This window comes from Hermetia illucens, chromosome 3 (assembly GCF_905115235.1).
Source record: "Hermetia illucens chromosome 3, iHerIll2.2.curated.20191125, whole genome shotgun sequence".
NCBI lineage: Eukaryota > Metazoa > Arthropoda > Insecta > Diptera > Stratiomyidae > Hermetia > Hermetia illucens.
Window position 1 is genome coordinate 2,134,025 of NC_051851.1, and position 25,685 is coordinate 2,159,709.

Sequence of the window (25,685 nt, forward strand, 5' to 3'; positions counted from 1 at the left end):
AATGTCCTTGTTCATGGACAACCAGAAATATTTGCTGGAGACTAGCGGGTTCGTTGTCCGAATACCGGTGCACAATATCATGCATGGAGCGAAACACTTCCTTATCAAAAGCGACCGGAATATATGGCTCAGGTCCCTTTTCGGTGGTCTCGCAAATATTGTAAGGTGAGCCGAGTATGGCGAACTCCTTGAACTTGCATCACTTGCTCTGAACAATTGCGACATCCTTCTGGGGCACAGAGATTGCAGAAAAATCAATTGTGGAGATTGGAGACAAAGGCTTTGCGACTAAACTGTCTTTACCGGACATATTTTGAATGTCCGATGCAAACTGGCTGATCAAGGCTAAGTGCCGAAGTTGGCGAGGGAAAGTTTTGCAAACGTTAGTGGCAGTCTATGATGAAGGGTGCCTTCAAGGAAAAAACGGAAGTACTTGATGGGCGGATACGCGGATAGTGTTTCATGATCGTAGACGCCATAACTCTGTTGAGTAGGATTCAACTGTTTTGAGTAGAAACCCAACAGTTGCCAGCTTTGGTTTACCATCTGTTGAAAAACAACGCCTACTGCAATGTCTGAGGCATCGATGAACACAGCTAGGGAAGCATCCTGTAGAGGGAATGCCAAAAGTGTAGCGTCCAGTTGTTGCTCTATAGTTTGAAACGCTTAGACGGCTTCTGGAAACTAGAAACCCCCCGGATTCTTTGGTTTTAGGACCAGGCAGGAAGGCGTTTAGTGAGGCCTGGTGTTGAGCGACAGTAGAAGTTTACCATGCTGAAGAACCTTATAAGGGTTTGGCATCGGAAAGCTGGCGATCGCTTGCACCTTGTCTGGTGAGGTTTATGCCATGAGGGGTAATAGGATTTCTTAAAAATTTTACTTGCTGCTGGAGAAATCGGCACTTTTCAACATTAAGAATTAGCTCATTGTCAAGGCGGCTTTGAAGAATGCACTCAAGATTTGCCAAATGCTCGAACTAAGTGGAAGAGAAACGTCATCCAAGTAGATGAAACAGAAGTCCAGGTTTTGATAGTATAGAGTGAATGAATCTCCGTTTTTCGTGACGCCCCCAGCTGGAGGGAGCACGCCTCCGGGATCCACCACCAGAACGGTGGCATCTTAACTAACACGCCGGTTAGGGTAGCAGAACAGTATCGAAAACCTAAAAAAAAATTGCGGAACGCTACAGCGGAGCAATACTCTCCAAATCACCAACCTAAAGGACAGCGGACGTAAATGAATCACAGCCATGGGTCCGGTTGGAGGAAAAAGAATCAGCGCTGCCTCTTACGACCTATCGTGTTTATTATCATCGTTTAATATAGTAACCCGTTGCTATTGCTGCAGTTCGACTTGCTGTCGTTATACACTGTCATTTTCTATACGATTTTCATCTAGATGCCTTCAAACATTCGATCACCTCTCGAACCTCACAAAAGCGGGTAGTACACGTTTCGAACAATTGAGCACTCTGCCCCGTTAGTAAATGCCATAGCAATTAAGAAGAATTGAGACCAAACCATGTGAATTTTTCTTAAATGACACGTAAGGAATCGAAGTGCTCAAAGGACCCCCACGTTCCCGAGCCTGGCCAGCAGAGAGTCGTGCAAGTACTTGCCGACGGAGCACTTCGATGGAGCTTCAAAATTTGCAGACGGACTTTCATGGTCAATTTCGCCATCTTTCTTTTACGTTTTTGGAATAACTCTTCCTTCTTGGTCGTTCTTTTCGGCGATCGCAATCCGATTGGTGTTTACACTTTTCCAAACCCTGAAATTGCGGCCGACGTATATTTGAATTGAGTAATTAGTTTTAAAAAAAGACAACCTATAAATATATATAAAGTAATGAAAGTCATTGAGGTGGCTCCCAGCTTCTGGCTTGCTCCAAAATCTATTTTGATAGTGAAGTGTGAACTATAAATGGCAAAAAACTTGAAGAACACGCAATTTGCAACATTTCACAAGAACATTAAGCAATGGACGGTTAACTTATTCAACGATTCACTTATCACTCACATACCTTGGCAGTATGATACGGATCATCATGCAAGAAATTTTAAAAACTCGCTTAACGTTTGCCAAATTGTGTACGTCAAACTAGTCCTTCTGTACGGTTCTCAAATCTGGCCCCGCATGAAAACCAATAAATATAAGCTACAGTCTTTCATTAACCGTTGTCTGTGAAAATCAAGAATTTTACTACTTACTCCATTATGCTTTATGTATAACCAAATGCCCAACGATAAATGAAAAGAATTTTTATAAATGCTATAATCATATTGTATTTCACTATAACAATATAAAAAAAAGAAGAAGAAATTAAATTTGAATAGATATATTTTAAAAACATCTAGTGGTTACCAAAAAATCTTCAAATTTTTTTTAAAAGTGTGGTAATTTTAAGATCACCGAAAAAAATACAGTCACAATAGAAACCTTATCCTTCTACTTTCTGTATAATTTATGCAGTCATTTAAGAGGGCATATTCCATTGTATAATTCCAGTCATTGAAAGTGATTTTCCGCCATAACAAAAACTATATATCTTCCCATAAAATTAAAGGATAAATTCGCAGGAAATCTTGTAGTGTATAGTTATGCATCACCTTCTCAATCGAAAGGGTAGATGTCGCGTTCGACCACCACCCGTGTTCATCAACTGGTGACCAACCCAACACACTGTGATACTCAATTTTATCATAAAAAATAAAAATATAAAGCACTTTCAAACAGCATGAAAGAGTGATGATTGTTAAGTTAAAAGTTCTAAAGCCGAATTTATATATATTTTTCGATTTCAAAATGCCTTCTTCGTACTACAAACTAAACGCTCTTTCTTCACAGTTCACATTGAAGTATTTATCTATCTTTTCGTTAAAAATTTTCAATTAAACATTTTCCTTCAATAACAATTGCATTAAAAATAAAAGGAATAATTTAAATAAAAAATAAAGAGTGAAACGAAGAGGTCCACTCATTACAAATTTTCTTATTTTTCATACACAGAAACGACAGTCTGTTGCCTTTTCTGCTTCTGATTTAGTAAAAATATTTTCTTTATCAATATGATTAATTAATAATTGTATAATGTAGTTGTTCTAAAATTATTTTCCTGTCCATGTCTGTTCATAGAAGCATAATTTTATGATGTATCTTTTTGTTATTATGTGTAATGTGTGTAGCGTTAGATTATTTTTAAATCATGTTGTATAAAAATTGTTATCGTTTTATCATCCGGTATATAAAAAGCATTCATTCTCCCATGAGCCATCAAACAAGTTTTCCCGTTCTACTTCTCTTGTTTAGGATATTCCATCCTTAGTCAATCACCACCCGTGTGAATAATATTCCTCGTTTGCTTAGCCATAATCTGTAATTAAAATATGGGAAAAATATACAATCTAGTTTACGTTACTACGACATCCATTTAATCCCAAAAATCGATAGATTTCGCCTTTAATATTTATTCCTTGGCTATAGAAAGGAATAAAATGAAATCTTCACTTACCCTAGTCCAGCTCCGACAAGCAGTGACAATACATTTGTTAACAAAAGCGAATATAAGACTTCTCTGGAGAATAAGGAGTTCTTTCCAACTTTAGCTAAGCGAATTGAATAGCCAGGCGTTCGTCGTCTGGGATGCTCAAATTTCCAATCTCTAAAAGTGGTTAATGCAAACTTGAGAAGAATGTAAAACAGAAAAAAAATGTCAATTACTTTGGTGGTTGTTGATCGGGTCGACTGCTCCACTCCCAAATCCAGTCTGTATCTTTTTGCGCTTCACCCTCCTGTAAAATAGTTTTTTTTTTCATTTTCGTAACTTACTCATTTATGAACTGGTACGTATTGATGGATTGGATGATTGCAAGTTGACAAATATCATTCCAAATAGGAAAAATTATTTATTTATTCCGTTCCATTGCTCAATTTTAAAAAAATATCCGTGTCAGGTTTGTTGGAAAGAATAAAGTCAAGCAGCGATAATAAAGTTGCCGACGAATTTTATAAAAGAATGTATGAATGGTGATTTCAAGCCTACATGAAATATTATTCTTTGTTTGTATGGATTTGGGGTGGCACGCAGTGCTTAGGTGAGTCACTACGTTCAGGTGGAGCGGTCTTGCAAAGTCACCAGGCAGTGGCAATAACACCAGGGATGATGATAACATTGATTTCGGTAGTTGACCTCAGGAACTAGATATGGCTGTGTTTCTATTTGTAAGTATATGTTTGCGTTTTGCTTTGTGGCGGTATTGCATTTATAGCTGATTTGTGATGTTATGTGCGAGTTTGTTCATGCCCAATTTGCTGTTTCTTTTTGTGTTTCATCCCCTTAAAAGAGTCATTTTGACATTTGTGTTCTTCAAGAGGGAATGCTGCAGAGTTGTTGGTATTTATCATCATCATCATCAAAGGCGCAACAACCGGTATCCGGTCTAGGCCTGCCTTAATAAGGAACTCCAGACATCCCGGTTTTGGGCCGAGGTCCACCAATTCGATATGGCGTCCTGACCTACACCATTGCTCTATCTCAGGCAGGGTCTGCCTCGTCTTCTTTTTCTACCATAGATATTGCCCTTATAGTCTTTCCGGGCTGGATCATCCTCATCCATACGGATCAAGTGACCCACCCACCGTAACCTATTGTTGGTATCTATTGCAGTGGAAAATGATATGCTCGCTGTTCGAATTTTCGGATCCTAGCTGGGAGACCTTAATTAATTTGGTGGTTTCGAATTTCAGGTCAAGTGTAAGGAACCAGAGTTTGGGTGGATTTTGTTTGAAGGTCTTAGCGAAGAATTTTGTTTTGTTCTAGAAGTTTGTTGGCACTCTTCATTCTCCGCTGGTTAATAAAATATAATGTTTCGAAGACCTCGGTCCTGTGTTGTTTGGATTAGAAATTTGATAGTTGCTAACATGACAGTTAGAATTGAAGCTCCATCGGGATTGAACAGGAAACATTCCTCTGACCTAAAGAAAGCAACAGCGCTGCCTGTCATTCTAACGTACTGTGTATAAGCCACAATTTGTAAGTTCATCTAAAAGTCTGCTACACTTTGTTGCAATGAGAGATCGGGAGGGGTTGATCGGAACATTGATTCCAGTTTGGTTCGAATTTTGGTGGACCTGGTGCATGCTCGACTTGGTTTGATTTGATGAAAAATATTTCCAAACGTCCTGACGCAGTAGTGTATCCATTTTCAGTTGCAAAGTTTGAATAAATATTTTCAAAGAATTTCCTATTGAAAGATTTGAATGGAATGATTTTCTTTGCAGTAAGAATCATTCCTCGGTACTTGGGCAGAGGTTCGCGGGCATGTGACGGTGTGGATTTGACAAAACCTGCACAGGCGGTGCGGAAGGCGTTGTAGCTATCGAGCTGTTTCTTAATGCAACTCAGGTTGAAATATTAAAACATATCATATCCCATTACAATGAAGAATTGTGATTGCAACGTTGTGTTGATATTTCTGAAGAGAAGTATATCAAACTATCAGTTGTATTGAGGTTATATACTAAAACTATTTTCGGTTTTAATATATTAGCGTCTATTTCTTACAATATTCACGACGGATATGGCAGCAAATTCAAAATTGCGAGGGTAGAGGGGAATTTTTCCAACACTATCCCAAAAGGGTCTAGAAGCTACTTCAGATTCCCTCATGAAAATGGTAAGGAGTAGTGTAGCCTTAGGCATGGAGTTGGGCCAAGTTTGTTCCATTCAAAAAAGTGATAAAATAATACATTTCACTCCAAGCTTTTCAGATCAACTTGTCTGATATCCTTTGTATTGATCCATGCCAGCAACATACAACATTAGAATCAACGCTCTTGCATGCATTCCTCTATGATCCATGCCAACGAGCAGAAAAGTCAACAAAAACCGCTCTATATCAACTGACAGATGAACTAATAAAAACAAATAAAGTAGTTTTGTGTCTTACAGATTGAAGGTGATATAAATACCTTTGCCTTTTAGATAGACAAGATGCTAGAAAATAGACTAGTGGACATACTGCCCTGATCAACACCGCAGCCCGTAATATATATGTATATTCAGAACGTCAAACTATTCATTATAATTTTATTAGTAATAGAACGATTTGGAAATGAAAAATTCGTGATTTTGGGTCCAAAGAAATCATCATTTTCGGCTCCCCGCACTCCTCGCTTTTCCAGCAAATGTCAAAACTAAGATTGGTTTCGAATAGACCTTCCATTTGATACCCAATATGACTATATTCAGGGAAAAAAAATTTACAAGCCCCTTTTGCATGTATGAAAAAACTGTATAGCTTTCATTGTGCGATAACCTCCGATAATCATGAATGTTCGTGTCTGCCTCTGTGCCGTCTCGCTGCTGTAATCATATCACTTGCTCACATTTTTCTACGTCAGCCTTTTTTCCGTTCAGAAATGGGGTTGGATCGTCTTGATCGATTCCGCCATTTTGGGCGATCAACAACTTCATCTGGATGGTGTCGCGAAACTTTGAATTCATCATCCAGCGTATGAAGCCATCTTTGTTTCCTTTTGGTCGTTTCCCATCGACTTGTGAATGGCTAACACCCACTGGGAACGATACAACACGACAGAATGTTGCCTAGTGTATTTGCAAGGCAAACAGACGGACAAATGTCTGTGCATGTTTTAGACATTACGACCGACAAAACGTTTTCTTTTGCATCAGACAAATGTGGGTGTCTATCTCACACATTTGGCAAACATTTGTCAGACAAATGTCTGCAACGGCGTAAGTCATCAGTGTCTGTTCAAGGCAAAAACTTTTTCTGCATCAGACAAATATCTGCGTTTGTCTTACACATCGCTCAGACAAATATCCGAGTCGGCCTCAGACGAATATCTGAGTCGGCATCAGACATCAGACAGATAAATTTCTGTTTTAGAGAATATTTTTTTCTGCGACAAATATCTAAGCCTGCGTCAGACATCAGACAGACATTTGTCTCAAACAGAAACAGCCTGAAGCAGACGTTTAGCTGAGAAAGACACAGTCATTTGTTTCATGCAGAAAAAGATTTTCTCTGAAACAGACATTTGTCTGATGTCTGATGCCAGCTCAGACATTTGTCTGACTGATGCGTGAAACAGACCAAGATATTAGTCTGATGCAGGAAAACGTTTTGTCTGGAACAGACATTTGTCCGTCTGATGTCTGATGCCAACGCAGACATTAGTCCGATAAATGGTTGAAATAAACACCCATATTTGTCTGATGCAAAAAACATTTTGTCTGTCTGATGTCTGGAACATGCACAAACATTTGTCTATCTGTTATCCGAGGCAGCCGGAGACATTTCCCTAAACCAAACATAAGCTAATAATAGCGTTTTCAATGTTTACCTTGCAAATACACTATGCAATATTCTGTCGTCCCGTTCCCAGTGGGCACGCTCCTTTACGCAACGCAACAGGAAAAAAAAAGGTGATATAAATATCCGTGCCTGCCTCCTGGATGGACAACAACAAGTTCCCGGAACGGTGACTATGTTGCGCTCCTACTGATTTGATTTAAATTCTGCACTTTTGTTATGTTTCCAAATAATTTAAAAAATCCAAAATCCATTCTTTAACTGTTTGGCATTTTTTGGAAGGTGTTTTCTTTAGTGATTTAAGTTCAAAGGACAGAGGCACTTGTGTAAATAATATTCATTTTCTCATTTTTCCCTCATAAAATAATCGAAATCATGCATAGCTTCGCAAAATTCCTAGGAAGTGCTGTGTCATCATGAGTTTTGAAAAAAAAAAAATTAACATCGATATATGAAAAGTATCTTGGGCTGCACATCAATGAAGGCAAGACAAAATACATGGTGGCAACGTCAGCACCGAAGACGAATCAACCAACAACATCAAACCGCACTGGTCAAACACAAGCACGAACAAGAATAAGGATAGGGGAATACAACTTTGAGACCGTTGACAATTTCTCCTATCTAGGGTCGAAAATCACAACCGATAACAACTACGATGATGAAATCCGCGCACGGTTGTTGTCAGCCAACAGAGCCTACTTCAGCTTACAAAGACTGTTCCGCTCGAAACGTCTCACCATAGGGTCAAAGCTCTTACTGTACAAGACTATGATCTTGCCAGTCCTCATGTATTCCTCGGAAACTTGGGTTCTTAGCAAGAAAAATTGCGAACTCTTGGCCGCGTTCGAGAGAAGAATCCTCCGAAGAATTTTTGGCCCCCTACATGAGGATGGACGATTCCGTAGCCTACACAATGACGAAATCTATGATCGATACCATGACCGTCCGGTTGTGGATAAAATCCGGCTCAATAGGTTACGGTGGGCGGGTCACTTAATCCGTATGGATGAAGATGATCCCACCCGGAAAGTCTATAAGGGCAATATCTATGGTAGGAAAAGAAGACGAGGCAGACCCTGCCTAAGATGGAGCGATGGCGTGGGCCAGGACGCCAGACAGCTTTTAGGGATATCGAATTGGTGGACCTCGGCGCAAAACCGGGATGTCTGGAGTTCCTTATTAAGGCAGGCCTAGACCGGATACCGGTTGTTGCGCCGTTGATGATGATGATGATATGAAAAGTAGGCATTTTCTCTCTCTTCTCACTCTATATATATACTTTTGAAAAATGTAGAGATTGAAACTCAACCAACGCAATTACAGTTAATAATATTACAAACATGTTATAATAATTTTTCATTTCAATTTCACAGATTCAGTCCAAGTCACATGACTAGTCATAATGGTAGTCACAAACTAAGTAATGAGGAAGTGCATATTCCTTGCCAAGTATGGGGCTAGACGCATGTTTCGTATGCCAAAATAAACCGGTATCACGCGCCAACTATGTGAGTCGTAGCGAACATGTTATCATGCGTTCTATATGTAAATATACATTATTCGCATCTGTTGCAGGTCTACAGAAGTGTTTGTTTTCGCAATAAACGTTGGGTGAGTGTGGATTTGCTCAATAATTCTACCTTGAACACAAGTCTCAGATTAGTGCACACAATTGAATGTAGATTTATAATGAGGAGAAATCTTCTCAAATACAAACAACACAGGTTGGAACACCGAGATATCATTAATAGTGAAAGCTTCACTTCTAAGAATATATAAATTGAGAAGAAAATCAAACTGATAAAACTTAGTCAAATCTCAAATTTTCAACAAACTTCCGCCAGAACAATAAACTGATTATTCTGTAGTTATAAAAATCTATCGTAATGACATGATGAAAATGCTACTGATCTATGCAAGTTAAATTTAGCTACCTTTGGAACGGAATTAAAAGAGAGCGGAGAAAGTGATTCGACACTCTTCAACTTCAGAAGTTATAGGATAAGAAAACAGTCTCGTAAGCATGAGTTGGATGATTGTGGTTATCAATACAATTTGGTTAAAATATCGTACAACATACTTTAATCTAAAAACAATTAATAACAATTTTTTTCTCAGATAATAAAGAAATCGGCGCATGTATTCGGTCGGTAATTTTACAGACACTATGTATTACGTTCTCATAATTATTGTCAAGTGCTCAACCAAAACAAAATGAAATAAACAACAACATATGCGCGTCGCAATAACATTTTTCTTTGTTCGGACAACCGAAGGAAAAATATTTTGTTTAGCGGATGTCTCGTTCAAAAGAAAGCAGAACATTTCATCAAATTTGCACTAATATGTCAAGTGCAATATTTTTTTTTGTATTATTGTATTGTACCCACTGTTTTTTCTTTCATCTTATGCCCTGCTGAGTTGTCTCGAAACTTCACTAAAAATAAACGTGCGCACAACCACGCGCTACTGGACGATTCTAAGATATTATATGTACTCGGACACGATTCAAGACGTGCAATGACGCCAAGAAAGTCTTTATTATTGCGACTTAGTTCATTAACATTTCCTACTTATGACTTCGTCGTTTGTGCACACATGTCTCTTATACATTTGACGTACTTTTTCAAGGTTACATTCACATGTGCATATTCTCTTGCTTCCATGTAGGGTAATTCTATCTAATTTCATTCGTAAATAATGGAAAATTAGTAGATCTGTTCGCTTACTTCATCTTATTCAAAAGAAAGTTAGCATTTCTATGAATAATTTCGTTTCAACAAAAAACGCTAAGTGATGTTTATACGTAAATTTGATGAAAAGCACACGACTCCAAAATTTGCGCAGAATTGCTAGCATAAACAGTTCGACGACCTGCGTTTCAGACCAGATGAGATTATCTTTAATTTCAGATGTTTACCAAAAAATGTCTATAGGATGCTGCCTATAGAAGAAAGTTATTAAAGGAATGTTATTGCTTCACCGCAAGCATGAGTGCTAGTCAGCCTGTAATACCCCAATAATGGCGTCGACCTGTGATCGATTTATGCATGACACTATTCTCTAATGTCAGAATATGAGAATCGCGATTATGCTGGTTATAAGTTATAATACATTACGTGTGTTTCAAACTAGCTGGCGGCTTTAGATAGGTAGGTAGGTATCAGTGGCCGCTCCGAGGAGCCCAATTAACGCTTTGATGCGCCGTTTTGATGCCACAAACTCCTAAGACCGTGGCTGTTGTATGGGTCAGTGGCTTTACATGTCAAGTTTTGTATATGGTGGTAGTAAACGTTCAAACGTTATCGCGATGCCTTCCGATTCTCAGATCCCCATACATCTGTTTGGTAGAAGATATGATGTTATCTTGAAACGGAGAGAAAACTGCGACGAACCAGAAGAATGCATATACTGACGTCTTCTACACCGATGCCTCAAAAACAGAAAATGGTTCTGGAGCAGGAGTCTATCTCTCGATTAAAAACGAGAAGTGGGCATTTCCTTTGGGACAATACACAATGGTCTTTTAGGCTGAAGTGTATGCGATCCTAAAGGTTGCAACCTGGATGATTGACGAGCGGTTGAAGGGCAGGCGCATCGCAATCTGTAGCGATAGTCAAGCTGCATTGAGGGTGTTGAGTAGTACTTTAATTACTGCAAAAATCGTTCAGGAACGTAGAAACCGATTGAATTCTTTTTCCAGATTCAATATGTTGGATTTACTCTGGGTACTTGGTCATTGTGGTGTAGAGGGAAATGAAATCTCGGATGCGTTACCAAAAGAGGCTTCAACTTTCCCCATGCCCGGACCGGAACCAGCAATTGGGGTGTCGGTAGCATTGGCTGATGCTGCTATCAAAAACTGGGAACAAGCTTCCCATAACGACATGTGGCGAAGCCTTAATGCTGCTAGACAGACCAAACTCTTTCTGTCAGAACCAAACAAACATACTGCAAAGTTTATTCCGTCGAAAAGCAGGAGGACTTGCAGGTGTATTGTGGGCATTCTGACTGGCCATAATTTACAAGCAGAGCACATGTTCAGAATAGGAATTATCCAAGATGATACGGGTCCATCCTGTAATGAGGAAGCGGAATCCACGGAACATTTTCTATGTGAATGCCCCGCTTATGGACGCATCAGACATCAGATTTCTGGTACTGATGTGCTCCAACTGCAGTGAATTGCATTACATACACTAACGGAAATCCTGCGATACATAAACGAATCCGGGATATTCCATTAGACGGGGGAATCGAGTACAATGGACCACTAAGGTCTGAGTGCTCAGAGGCTTTGCCTCTCCCCCACCTCAAACATACACACACACGCACACACACACACGATCAAATTTTAATCAAATCCAGACTATTTAGCTTAACGAATTAATCACAAATTTGATTAAAAAAATCTAGAATGATTTCTAAAGTCTAGTGAGATGTATATCTAATAACAGTGCTACGAATCCATATGCATTGCTTTTACAGTTTGAAAATTAAATTAAATGAGGAAATGTTCAACAATTTTAACCAATTAATTATTAATGTGTGAATTTTAAGACTTCTGCGATGAGATACCGTACATCAATGTCTTTTGGGTATATCATTTCGACTGAACGACTTTTTCAACCATATAATTTGGAATTTTTGATATCAATAGCAAATAATTAAAGTCTGATGAAAATGAAGTTCCTAAAAATTCGATTTCATGGAATTATACTTACTTTACCCCAATAATTGATATATACATTTTTGAGTTCTTCATCTGGGCATAATTCTGTATTTGGACTGTTAGGAGGTGATTTCGGGCTGCAAAAAATATCACCGATAAAAATATTTACTTAATTGTTATCATCCAACCAAGACAAATTTACCTATCTCTGGGTGTATCACGTCTGGAACTGGCCAATGAAACAACTCTACTTGATTGATTCGATTCTCTTTGAGCTTCACGTAATAATCTTAAGTACTCTTCTCCAGATGAAAATGGCAATGGTGTAATTCTGTCCGGGCTCTTAACACCAGTTCCGCTTGGGTTCAATTCAATCCATGATTCTAAATAGACGAAAACATGTTAGCGGATTAGTGATTTTGTTTTTTATATGCGCAACTTTGAAAATGATTCTTACAGTATAAAAAAAATACAATTAAGATTGATTAACATCAGATATTGTGTGTAATGTTTTCTTCAAATTGACGAGGTTACACCAAATACTTCTTTTCCAATGTATTTGATAGTGCATAAACGCAGAAGCTATCAAACTCTTCATTAGAGAGAAAATATTTGGTACCTCAAGTCAAGTCAGATATCCGTTCTAAGTATCATCATCAAACTAGTAACAACCTTTAGGAAGCAAATACGCATAGAGTTGTTATGGGATGAGAAAGAGGTTTGATAACACGAGTACATAGTAACAACTTGGCTCAAACTTCCTTGATATGTTACAGAAAGTGAGCTCTTGGAAATTGGCCTTGATTGCAGTGAAGAAATGATAAAAATCCATTTCTTTCTTACATAGTGAGTGGGTCTTTGACTTATGCGGCAGTCACATGTTGGCCTACTGAACTCTTTCTGGTTAGCTCGACATTTCCGGTTATGTTCCTGAGATCAGAAATCCGGTTGTGGTTACCTTTGACTAAAATGTGCTGTGGGGTCCAGGCACTATCACTGTCATTGATATTGACTTGCACAGAACTGAATGGTGAACTGCATTACAAAATTGCTTCACGCATCAGTACAACTTGGATGAATTTGTTCGATCTGTTGCCCACTGTAGTTCTAAATGTTGGCCGACTATAAAAGGCAATCGACACGGTAATAGAGGCGAAAATGTTACGCCATGATCACTTCCGAAATAGGGATATCCGCCATAGATATGGTTTTACGCCGATCGTAGAAAAATTGCGAAGGGTCTGCGATGGTATGGACATGATTTGTCTAAGCATCGAAGTCGATGGGAAGAAAGACCGAAAGGCCGGCCGAAACAAAAGTGGCTTTGAGCTTCATCGAGTTGTAGCGTTTCCTTAGCGTAGCCAACCGCACAATAGAATCAGATCATATCATCATATTCAAAGAAACTTTCTTTGATCGCAGTTTCCATGTTCTAATAACAGTAGTTTTGTAGGTATAGTAACATGTACTGACTTTCTTGATCCGTAGTTCTGTTTGGTTTGAATAGTATTAAAAATTCCAAGTGAAAAATATCGCGAATTGCAGAGAAAATAATATTTATTCGCCGTTTTACTTTTGATCGGCTTCAATGTTTTTCTTGTGTTTAATTCATTTCAGTGAGGCAATTTCGATGACTATTGCTTGCTTGTGGTTATCGTCCTCTGTGATGATGCGTCGTATGAGTTCATCAGCTAAGTATGGCGAACTGATTTGAGAGATGGAAAGTAGTATTAGGATGGAGAAAAAGTAATTTCGTATTTTTTCAATAGATGGCGACATTTAAACATATCTTGTGTTGTACTTATTGCATCGGGTCATACTATACGGCGATTTGAAGACGACAATCTGGGCTACCAGTGTCTCTTTGACAGTGTTGTGATCGTACGTTTCAGGCTCAAGGTGTAGCGCGTCAAAGATGGAGTCCATCAAGGAAGAAATTCGTCATATTTTACATTTTTACTACCTGAGAGGTAAAAATGCAACGAAGGCGGCCAAAAAAATTTGTGAAGTTTATGGGTCCGATACTGTAACGATTCGCACAGCGCAGCGTTGGTTCGATCGATTTCGTTCTGGGGTAGTGGATGTCGAAGATACACCCCGTACTGGTAGGCCAATCGTCGTAGAAACCGATAAAATCGTCGAAATCATCCAAGTAGACCGGCATGTGAGCATTCGCTCGATTGGCCAGGAACTGGGTAAGGACCATAAAACCGTTTGGAACCATTTGCAGAAGATTGCATTCCAAAAAAAGCTGGATGTTTGGGTGCCACACGAGTTGACGGAAAAAAATCTCTTGGACCGAATCAACACCTGCGATACACTGCTAAAACGGAACGAATTCGACCCATTTTTGAAGCGGAAGGGGGGATAATGAAGTTGCCTTCTAAATGGTAACAAGTTTGCGAACAAAATGGCGCATATTTGACTTAAATCGGATAATTCTAGGTATGTTAAATAAAGCGTTGAAATTCGATCACAAATACGACATTACTTTTCCCCCAACCCAATATATAAAAATCGGAAGCCGATTTTAGCTGGGCCGGCATCAGTTCCAATGGAAACAATCACCGACAGAAATTATTTACGATTTTGATTGCATTTATGAGTCGGCTCATGTGGGGGGAGGATTTTTTAATCAAACGGAACCAACATTTCACAATTTTTCTTACCCAATTCAAGTTTTCGAGGATTACACGATAACTGGCAAGATCATTGTCTTGTACGGTAACAGCTCTGAAGTTTTTGTGTCCTTGCGCAGATTTGATCGTGGTAGATGTTATCGATTATGATTTTCAACCCCTGTTCTTCCCATAATACCAATAATACTTGTGAATTTCAAGGTAGGAAAGGAGGAAAAGTAGTAAAACTGCGTATATGCACCATTTCTCATATTAAGTTTTGGGTTGTAGCTTCTTCTGGGAAAATATCAGTTGATTTTCAGTTATATAACACATGGGTCATTAAGTTCCGAGAATAACACCAACACCGCGCCGCGATTACCATACTATGTATGTTTTTAGTAGAACCAACTCTTAAAAAATACGTGTGAAAATTTCATAGCATCCGTTCTAGTAGGTCTTGAAATATTGAAGGGTAAGTGACGATAGATTTGTGTTTGTTTAAACGATAGAAAAACCGAATTTCACATGTTAATCAAACATTGTTTTTTAATGGGAAAAATACCGTTCAAGCTGAAAAATGGTTGAAAAAGTATAACCCAGAAAAGTACCAGTCGAAAGCAACAATTTAAACGTGGTTGAACATCTACAGAAGAAGCGGATTGACGAGTCAAAGCGCTGTTCGCAGCTGTTCACGCGAGATAGAAAAGTTTTCTTGGGTCGATACATACAATGAATGAAACGTGGATTCATCATTACATTGCGGAGTCGAAAAGCGCGTCAAACGAATGAAGTCGAAAAGCGCGTCAGACGAATGGAGTCGAAAAGCGCATCAGACGAATGGAAATGAAAGGGCGAAAGCCCTCCAAAGCGTCCGAAGAAACAACAGTGAGCAGGCAAAGTTAAGGATCTCTGTGTTTTGGGACATCCACGGAATTTTGGTTTTTTACTTTCTTCCGAAGGGCCAGACGATCAACAGCGCCTACTTTATTGAATTATTGGATCGATTGGTTGTCGCTATTAATCAGCAAAGGCCTCAAATGGCAAAGAAAAGGCTGCTGTTTCACCAGGATAATGCGCCGATTGACAAGTCGATGAAAACGATTGGAAATTTCACGATTCAAAATTCTCCCACACAATGTTTTATAAGAAAGACATCGAAAGTGTAGAAAAGCGCTGGAATCATGGTATTGCTATGGAAGGCAACTATCTTGATGAATAAAGTTGATTTTCGAGGTTTTTAGTGGTTAGTCTCTAGACTTAATGGCCCATGTGTTATCAACGTTAATCAATGGAATGTCTTCTCGAGATCGATGATGAACAGATGAAGTGTAAACTCCACACACTGCTTCGCAATGAGTATTAATTTCATTGGTACAAGATGACCTGATCTCAGGCTAGCCTGATGATAACGCTATATATATATCAACACCATTTTAGTTTGTGGCAGCTTGTGCCTAGACATGATGCCATCAACAGAGCTCTCCGTTTCTTATATTCATGGATCCGCCTCTCACATTTCTGCACATGCACACTGATATCAGAGATAAAGGCACTTGGCAGCAGTATAGTGCTTATCAATATTGTACCGCAGGTTGTCAATATTCCCGGACACAAAAGAAAAGGTTAACCACTGCTGGAGAATCACAGTAGAGAACGAGGCATATTGAATTTCAGGGGTCGATGCCTCGCACCCTTCGCAAGCAGACGTAGTTGCTTTCTGTCGATGACGATATTAGTACCCCTCTTACTACTGCTTACTACATGTTCAGAAAGCAACTCCGTGATGTGGTCAATTTGATTGGATGTTTGTTGGTTCTCAACCCAACTGATATTACAGGTTGAACAATATGCCGCCCGTGACGAGGCAGTAATAGTTGCGAACATGTAAAAACCTCTTACCATTATTGTTACGGTTGCCAACGTACTGTCCCCCCATTATGTGCTCTAGTAACGTGAAAGAACGAACTTTGTCGTTCGGATAAAGCACAATGATGACTATGTCACCATCTAGGACACTTCTTCCGATTAGTGTATAGTTACTCATGTAGACGACTGAAATCGCTGAAAAGCGCTTTTATCATCAATTCGAGAGCGGATTCACGTCTCGTACTGTTGGACATGCAACAATACAAAAGCAGAGCGCTTGAAAAGAAAGAAGATTGATCTGCAGAGTTTCACAACTTAATTTCATTTAGGCCAAGAATATCTCTCATTCGGGTTTAAGGAGCTGAACTTTCTAGGGACGTGGGGCGACGTGACGCAGCTTGAGAGCGTCTGTGGCTCCGAAGGCTTGCGTTCATGTCGCAGATTTCACTAGTGACTGCGAACTGCGTTGAATGAAAACTAGCAAATATTGACTTCATGATGAATACAAATAATTTAAAAAATGTCAATGGATTGTTTACTGTAATTTTTTATATTTCTCATTCGAAAATTTGTCCTTAACGATAAATTTATCATTTTTTTTTCCCAAAAGCTTAGTGCATTTTTTTTGATATTCAAAATAATCAGATTTCGAATTTAAAAAATAATCATATGTAATAATATAATAATAATAATCATATGTAATGTATGGCAATAGAACTTCGCCTTAACTTTCACTCCATCGCGTCACCCTGCATCACACTATATAGACATGTTTATCGAAAATCTGTCCAACTAGATAAATGTTCTACTTCAAGAAGCCACTGGGTAACAAAATACAAAACAAATCAAAGCATATATAATACGTAATATGGAGAAGAACCGGCGAAATCGTTAAAGGTGAACTTAGAGAAGATTTGTATATTTGTTTATTTAGATTCAGGCGTTTGTTTACAAAGTTTTTATTCTTAGTTCTGCATTACAAACAAACCATAGCGTAAGAAGGGGATTCTAAAAACGTCTGGTGCGTTGACTCCTCAGAACAACTAAAATTCATATACAAAGCATGTACGTGTATTTAATTATTAACGATTTTTCCATTTGCTAGTCGTATTTTATCGATTTTTAGGTTGGCTTGCGTTTTTTTCCAGAGGTTATTACCTTTTGGCTGGAATTAGCCATTCTAAGGTATCTATTTATACGCAGCAAGCGAGGGCTCGTGCAAGCTTAGCCGAATTAATTTTAAAAAAAATACCCCAGGAACGGACCAGAGTCAATATTCTATGAACAAAGTTCGTTCGTCCTGAATTCTTTAATGATAAAGTTAATGGAGTTCTAAATTAAGTATGGAGGATGAAATTTTACTAGGAATTAATAGTGATTTTTTCGTGAAGAATGTACTTCAAGTAATTATTAGGGAACGGGCTAATTGCGTTAATGTTTTCGTATCATCGATTCGAGTTATGGTTTTTTATAAAGAAAAAAAAGACTGTAATGTTCGATTTACTACTGGATATTGGAAGAATGCCAGTCGACCTAACTGCAGAGCATTGTAGCTTCGTATTTATGCAGATGGGAAATATTTATTTAAATATATTCTTTTATTACCTCTTTTATGAGATCGCAACACCATGCCTTAACCTTTACCTTTGACAATATGACATATTCAACAAAGTTGAGCAAAGAGGAATACATCATATATCAAAAAAGGTTGCCAGATCCTCACCTGTATCTCCATTAAAAATTGGCCTGATCGGATCTCGCCCAAAAATTTTGGGATACTGAGTGGCAATCCGACATCTTTAGTGTTTAAAAGAAGTTCAATTTGGGTAGTGATTATGGTTTAAAATAGTTTTGGGAGGAAGTTCACCCAGAATGTCAAACAGGATACTCTGTAAATTTTAAAAGAAGGTCCTTAATTTGCTTTGTACAGCATAAAATAAACTCTAGTTGTTATAGTGGCTTGTTCGTAACACGCTTTTAAGTTTCGGTGATGGTTTATTGGCTTTAGAGTGGATATTCCAACAGGACAACGCAGCAAATCACGTTTAGAACCAAATTAATTTTTTTGGAATTGAACAAAATCGCAATGTTGGAATGGCCGGCTGTTAGTCGTAGTCTAAACTCCATTGGAAATAATGAGTGAATTTACTTAAGGGGAGACTAGAGCCAAAAATGACAAAAAGAAATTGATTTTATTATTTCATTAAAAAAATTATCTTTTTCTTCTGCCAATTTTGATATAAATATTGGAAAGATCATAAAACTGGGAACGCTTCAAAAATTCCACCAAACCTATTCCATCAAAAAGGAATAAAAAAAAACGATCAAAAATGAAAAAAAAAAACTTTCCGAAAGCGTTTAAGAAATATTTTTCGTGATCACAGGACATAAAACAACCATAAAGTGAAGGCTACGCCGAGGGTGAATAGTTTTCTTTTTTAGGTAGGGTAGGTGAATGCATTTACGCATACCGCGTTGAACTCCCGGTTCGGTACGCCGTTGGACTATCAACTAAACACCTCGCCATCGTCAGAGAGCTAGCCTGGAACCGTTTGTCACATTACTTCGGGCTAGTCCCCGAACTCTCCCGCCTTGCGGAACCTTCAAATAAGCAAATTCCTTTCACCAACGGAAGGGGAGAGGAAGAAGGGAACTGTCAATTCAAGGAACCCCCTGCCATCCACCTCCTCCGCCGGTCGAGCTCTATCTTCTTAGCAACGAGAAGGACCCGAACATAATGGGCAACGCGGCTCCACCTGTCAGCACTCCTAGGCATCTCTTCAACAATGTCGTCTGGAGAAAGATCCCCTGTGTTTAAATAGAGCTGCTGATGAACCCTATCCCATCTTCCACAAGAAAAAAAAGTGTGTTGGGCATCGTCCACAACTTCATTGCAAAACACACAATCCGGAGATCGCGCCTTTCCAATCTTGTGCAGGTAAGACTGAAAAATTCCATGCCCACTTAAAAATTGGGTAAGGAAATAGTCAGTCTCACCAGGATGAGAGGGTGACTCGATATAAAAGCCACTCGATAATGCAAAATATCGATTTTAGAAAATTTGCTCTCCTGGAAAATCGTGTTTTGAAATCTTGAGGTATACTTTTCTCAAAAACGTCTGCACGAATGTCAATGAGATTTTTATGGTACATTAGTCGTCCAGATAGCTGAGTGGTTAGAGCACAAGGCTGTCGTACGGAAGGTCGCGGTTCAAATCTCACTGGTGGCAGTAGGATTTGTGTCGTGATTTGACGTCGGATACCAGTCGACTCAGCTGTGAATGAGTACCTGAGTCAAATCAGGATAACAATCTCGGGCGAGCGCAGTGCTGACCACATTGTCTCCTACAATATACTGTAGTGTACCGTTACGGTCTTGAATGAAGTGCTCTAACACACTTCAAGGCCCTGATCCAATATGGATTGTTGCGCTAACGATTATTATATGAATCAACAAGAGCTTACAAAAATCTCGACGATGTCAATAGTTGAACGTGGTCTAAGGGAAAAAAATAATTACGATAACGAAAACGTACTGATTATTGTCCTTTATTTACAATGTACCTATTAAATTACATTGTCAACTCAATTGTTCCAAAAGTTTTCTGTGAATAAACCAGTATGTTCCTAATGAAACAAAAAAAGAATCAACCCGACATCTCACGGTTTTTCACCTTCATCACGTTCGTAAACAGTTATTTTGCAAAGAAAGGCGCTGAGTACTATTTAGATGAGTTAAAGAGATGAGAGCATCGCCGGGAGAAGTGTGTACACTTACAAGGAGACTATGTAGAAAAATAAAAATAAATTAAAAGAAAAAATGTCTTGTATCATTGTTAGGCAGTGTTTTCGGACCACCCTCGTAGTAGAACGTATGAACATACATATAATTTCTTTGATACTGTACATATCCGTATGCATGCAAACATTTATTATCCTTCTTATACCATTTATGTTGTCAAAAAAAGGCATATCGGAAAATTTATTGAGTTTTGGTTTGAATAAATGTGGAATTTACATAAAATCAACTAAAGATAACTTATCAAACACATGATTCTGAAGCTGATTTCATTAGTCAATCCCGATAAGATTGACCTTAATATAGTGTAGTCTACATATTACGAATGAATAAAAATGCTTGATCCTAATAGATTGCATGGTAATAAAGCACCAAATGAGATTGATTTTTATTGCTATAACACGTTTTTGAGTAGTGAAAGTAAAAAATAAGTCATTCAATTAAATTGAATCAAATAAGGAATGTGAGAAGTTTGGAAATATATTTTTAATATTTTAAGGTCTACAAAGCAAAAGCGCCATTACAAACTATATTTAAATAGTTTTCGAGAACGGTTTTTATCACATTTTGTGGCTCCTCCTTGCTTCCTTATTAGTACCCATCAGAAATGATGTAAATTTTAAAAAATACTTTCCGAGACCCTATAATTCCTATTTTATATGATTACACCCAGGAAAAATTTCCACGTTCCATAGTTCCGATAGATACGCAGAATATAATTACTAACTATTACAACTCCTAAAATCTAGCAGTGGTAGCCTTCCGGCTCTCTGTGAGGGTTAGGCAATGAAAGTGTTCATTTTTCCTGAGTGAAGCATTCTATATGTTATTAAAACCTCGCATAGAATAGACGCCCTTTCAGCCAATCAAGGAGGTAGAAAAGTAGGTAGAATACTAGAATATAAATTAATCAACAAAAATAAATGTATATTATTCCTTTATAATTTACAATGCTGAAACTAAAACAAATTCAAAATATGACTCGCTCCAAAGAATATTTACCAGACAACATGGTTTCCCGAGGTTAAAAAACCTGTCTGAAAATACTGATGATTTCATCAGCTGAAACTATCGCTATCAATGTATTAAGTCATTCGAAAAATGGTTGTAGGTCACAGAAAATGATAAAAAGTTGTAAATTCAGAGCAAAAAAAGACGTGAAGCAGCCGGTCATGAATAATATCAATTCTTGTCATTTGCAGGTCCAAAGTCCTTACCCTGCCAAATATTCTTGCTAGACCATTTTTTTATGATTCAAAGAGACTGTTTTCAAAGATTTAACACCGAAAACATCGACACGTGTTTCATCTATTCGATTCAGTAGCTTAAGTTCAGATTTGAAAGTGCATTTATCTGACGCAATCAGTGTAGTTTCCGACATGATGCTCATGTTAAATACACGAGTCGTATGAAACCCCAAATAGTCGCAATAAACCAAAAATACGTACAACATTCCTTGTTTAACTCAAAGCATTTGCCATTGCTGCTAGTAGTGGTGAATGGGAAAAATAACAACACGACGCCGAACACTAGTCGAATGATGAAACATTCAAACATCTTCAAATGATAGTCCATTATCAAAACAAGTTTGGGTATAGTTAGGTGATTCAACTTAACAGAAATGAAGAGATATAATTTTGCAATTTCTGGGCATGAATTGTGCACAGAATAATGCGTGTTGAAACAGTCAGCCTGTAAGTGTGCCATTCCTGTCAATCATCTGAAGCCACTATTTGACCAGCAAAAACCAATTGAAGTGGAATTCAATCTAAATTCAAGTACAGGGTGCTCCCCATTTGTTGTGATTCAACACGGTTAAAAATATCCCAATGCGCTGTTAGTGTCGGAATAGATATATTTTTATCGTTTCATTGAGGACTGAAACATGCGAAACTAACGTGCAAGGCGGAAAATCACTTTGGCCGTTCTCCGTAGCTGACGCCCGCCTTGACGTCATTCTAAAACTTGTCTGGGCATAGTAATCGTTAAAAAATTAAGACGAAAACTCGAATAAACAACAAACACATGGCTCCGAATCGTAAATATATGGTTCATGTAAACATTTCTCTCCTCGTGCTACTATGACTGATATCGTTCGAGGTAAAGATGAAAGATAGCGGCGGGAAAGTACAGTGTTGAGGATTTGTTAAATGCCACCTTAGTTCATTATGGGCAGCTTGCAGGAAAAGATTCTTAGGGTTAAAGCTGTTAGCTACAAAAAATCCCTGGTTTTCATCGATATTTGACTAATCGGCAAAAGTGTTTTCCCAAATTTTCAAAACAACGATCATGATAAGAATTTCTATAGAAAAAAGTCAAAGGTTAATTTGCTTAGAAAAAATACAAAACATGACTCAGGCTTTCAACATTAACTTGTCCCCTTGCTAGGTCGTCCATGAAGTTTTCGGATAGTTTTGAGTCCTTTCCAGAGAAAACTCAGATCAGTTAGTACTAACAGCAATGTAACGATGGCACAGACGCAGAAGCCAATGAACGTATGAACAGAGCATATATAGACGATAGGCTGCCTGTTCAAAGTGGGCACGAGAATACAAAATCCTGATAACCTGACAATTAAGGTTGGCCTCGTAATGATTGTGTTTGCTTCCAAACGAATACGGTGTGCTGTAGTGTTTTTCGATAGTAAAATTGAGGCATTTAAATTGCTCATGTGCTACCTGGCAACAGTTTAACGTCTGAGAACTTCATTTTCGGAAATAATGCTCTCACGCCATGAGGGCTATCCTTCTTAAGTTTATATGTGAGTTACTGTACGTAAGACTCCAAAGGGTCATACACATGAGATTTCAAAAAACCATATTTTTTATTAATATCGAACTTGAAAGTTTAATCCCAGTATTTCTAGATTTTGCTACCTCGCATTCGAGTCCCGGTTCTTCATGGATCACTTACACCGCATTAAGTATGATGATAATGAAACTGAAGCAGTCTCATTGAAAAAAAAAAAATTAACAAAAGGCAGGGGGAGATTGGGGAGGATGTCCTATATTCCGCAAATAAGTGAAGTGAATTCACTCTTTTGAATTCTCGTAATGATGATGAAGACTTGATGTATCAGCATTCACTTCAAAAACCAGTATTTACGGATGTAAGGTCGTGTATATTTGGCGGAATATGAAATTCACCCAATATAAATGTCAACTCTACTACAGGGGGCGCCATTTAAATTGAAGGGATGTTTTTTTAAAAAAAAATATAAATAAAAGACCAAATATTTTCAATTTTTTTACGTAGTCATTTATTTTGCTTCAGGGAGATTTGTTTTAACTACTTTTTGAAGATGATATCGCGTAAATGTTGGCCTTTGGACTTGATGGACAAATTGGTCCTTTTTTCGGCGTTTTGCATCACTTTGGCCAACGTTTCAGGCGTAATGGCGGCGATTTCGTTTCGAATGTTGTCCTTAAGTTGAGCCAGAGTCTCAGGCTTTCCAGCGTATACTTTGGATTTTAAATAGCCCCACAAATAAAAGTCCGGTGGCGTTAAATCTGGAGAGCGCGGTGGCCAGTCAAAATCACCATTTTTCGATATTATGCGACCAGGAAACAATGGGCGCAATAAATCCATTGTAGCACGAGATGTATGGCATGTGGCGCCATCTTGTTGGAACCAGAAGTCTTCCAGATCATTTTCACGAACAATCGGCATCATAAAATCGGTTATCATAGCTCGATAACGGTCGCCATTGACGGTTTCGGTAGCACCAGCACCATTTTCAAAAAAGTACGGCCCAATGATCATTGTTGCACAAATGCCGCACCAAACTGTGACTTTTTGTTCGTAAAGAGGCTTTTCATGAATTATTTGTGGGTTTTCAGTGGCATAGAATCGACAATTCTGTTTATTTACACCTCCAGATAATGAGAAATGTGCCTCATCCGACATAATGATTTTTTGCCAGAAGTCACTTTGATTTCGAGCCATTTCCACAGCCCATTTGCCATAATTGACACGACGCACATAGTCGGCTGGGTTTAATTTGTGTGCCATTTGAATTTTGTACGGAAATAACTTCAAATCTATACGAATAATGGGTCTCAAAGTGGTTTCCGGGATGTTCAATTCCTTAGAATGGCGTTTGGTCGAAGTTGTTGGAGTGGCATCAACACTGGCTTGAACGAGCGCGATGTTTTCATCGGAGCGTGATGTGCGCATTCTGGACGCGTGGCTGGCATCATTAAGATTGCCGTGATCAATAAACTTCGCGTAAAAACGTCGTATGGTAACGTCAGTCGGTGCAGTTTTCACTTTCTTTATTTTTCGATATTCACGTTGTGTTTGCACAATTGAGAAGTTATTTTGAATGTATAGCTGTACAATTTCAGCACGTTCTTTTGGAGTGTATCTGTCCATGGCGAAAAATCTCCTAAGACTGACGTTTGTAACGCGGTATTTGATTAGTCGATTTGACAGTTCTGTCAAAAGTTATAGTGTTGCCAGATGCCTTCAATTTAAATGGCGCCCCCTGTAGTAATAATTGGCCACTTTAAGCCATGGAATGGACGTGGACCGTCAGCTAGATATGTCAAGCCGTGAATGAGAAAATTCTATGGCAGTGTGGGCTTGTTGCTGCGAAAGCTGTTCCGCACACGACCTCTGAATTAAAATCAGAAGCTTCAAAGCACTTGATTTTATTTTCACTTGCTTCGTCCGATGCACAAAGGTCTTCCGCATCAAACACCTGAAACAATGAAGATTTCAAAATTGAAATTGATTGAACATTTCCGTAATAATTTTTACAAAAAAAAAAAAACAAACAGCTACCAAGACCCAAAGTAAAGGCCATTTGATTCTATTCTCCGCCAAGGAATTGTTCAATTAAGTGTAAAATTTAATATGATAGTATATGATAGTCGCAGCGTGCAAAATGAGGACCATGCCCTGGGTATGGCGGAAATTCAATCGTGCCGAGATTTTGAAAATCACTCTTGGTACGCCTAGTAATGTGAGGTGAAGCAATGCAGAAATGCGTGCCGATAGATCAATGATAGATATTTCTTAAAAAACTCGTTACAATTATTTGGTTTACTAAACCTCTCAAGGGCTAGGTGTGGAAATATAATGCCTTATTAATAGTCACCCCTATTAACGCAGCTTGTGGCTCACTTAGATATTGACTCCGCTTTGAGTTAGATTGCTTTCCGATAGAAAGTTTCGAAATTTTCAAGTTGCTCCTGGTCCACAAATTTCTATCTCTTTAGGCCTTCCACAATAAAGTGGGAATATTATGAATGTATGAATATTATGACTTCGAAAGGGACCGCTTGCGTGCCGATACTGTGCCTGGAATGGAATGAAATATAACCTCGGCCCAGTGGGAAAACTTTATTCATAGCAGACACGTGTTTGTCACATATTGAATGAAGAT

At 38.4% G+C, this 25,685-nt stretch overlaps 1 protein-coding gene across 1 annotated transcript in view; it reads right to left on the minus strand.

Moving 5' to 3' along the window:
* Nucleotides 1-2,321: 2,321 nt before the first annotated feature.
* LOC119651177 (BCL2/adenovirus E1B 19 kDa protein-interacting protein 3) overlaps nt 2,322-25,685 on the minus strand; it is a 33,720-nt gene continuing 10,356 nt past the window's right edge. Inside the window, exons 2-6 of the mRNA XM_038054604.1 lie at nt 12,214-12,394; nt 12,064-12,148; nt 3,720-3,790; nt 3,511-3,660; nt 2,322-3,372 (exon numbers count right to left, since the gene is read on the minus strand). Of these exons, the coding sequence (XP_037910532.1) occupies nt 3,321-3,372; nt 3,511-3,660; nt 3,720-3,790; nt 12,064-12,148; nt 12,214-12,394 (539 nt within the window). The 3' untranslated portion in view covers nt 2,322-3,320. The remainder of the gene's footprint in view (nt 3,373-3,510; nt 3,661-3,719; nt 3,791-12,063; nt 12,149-12,213; nt 12,395-25,685) is intronic.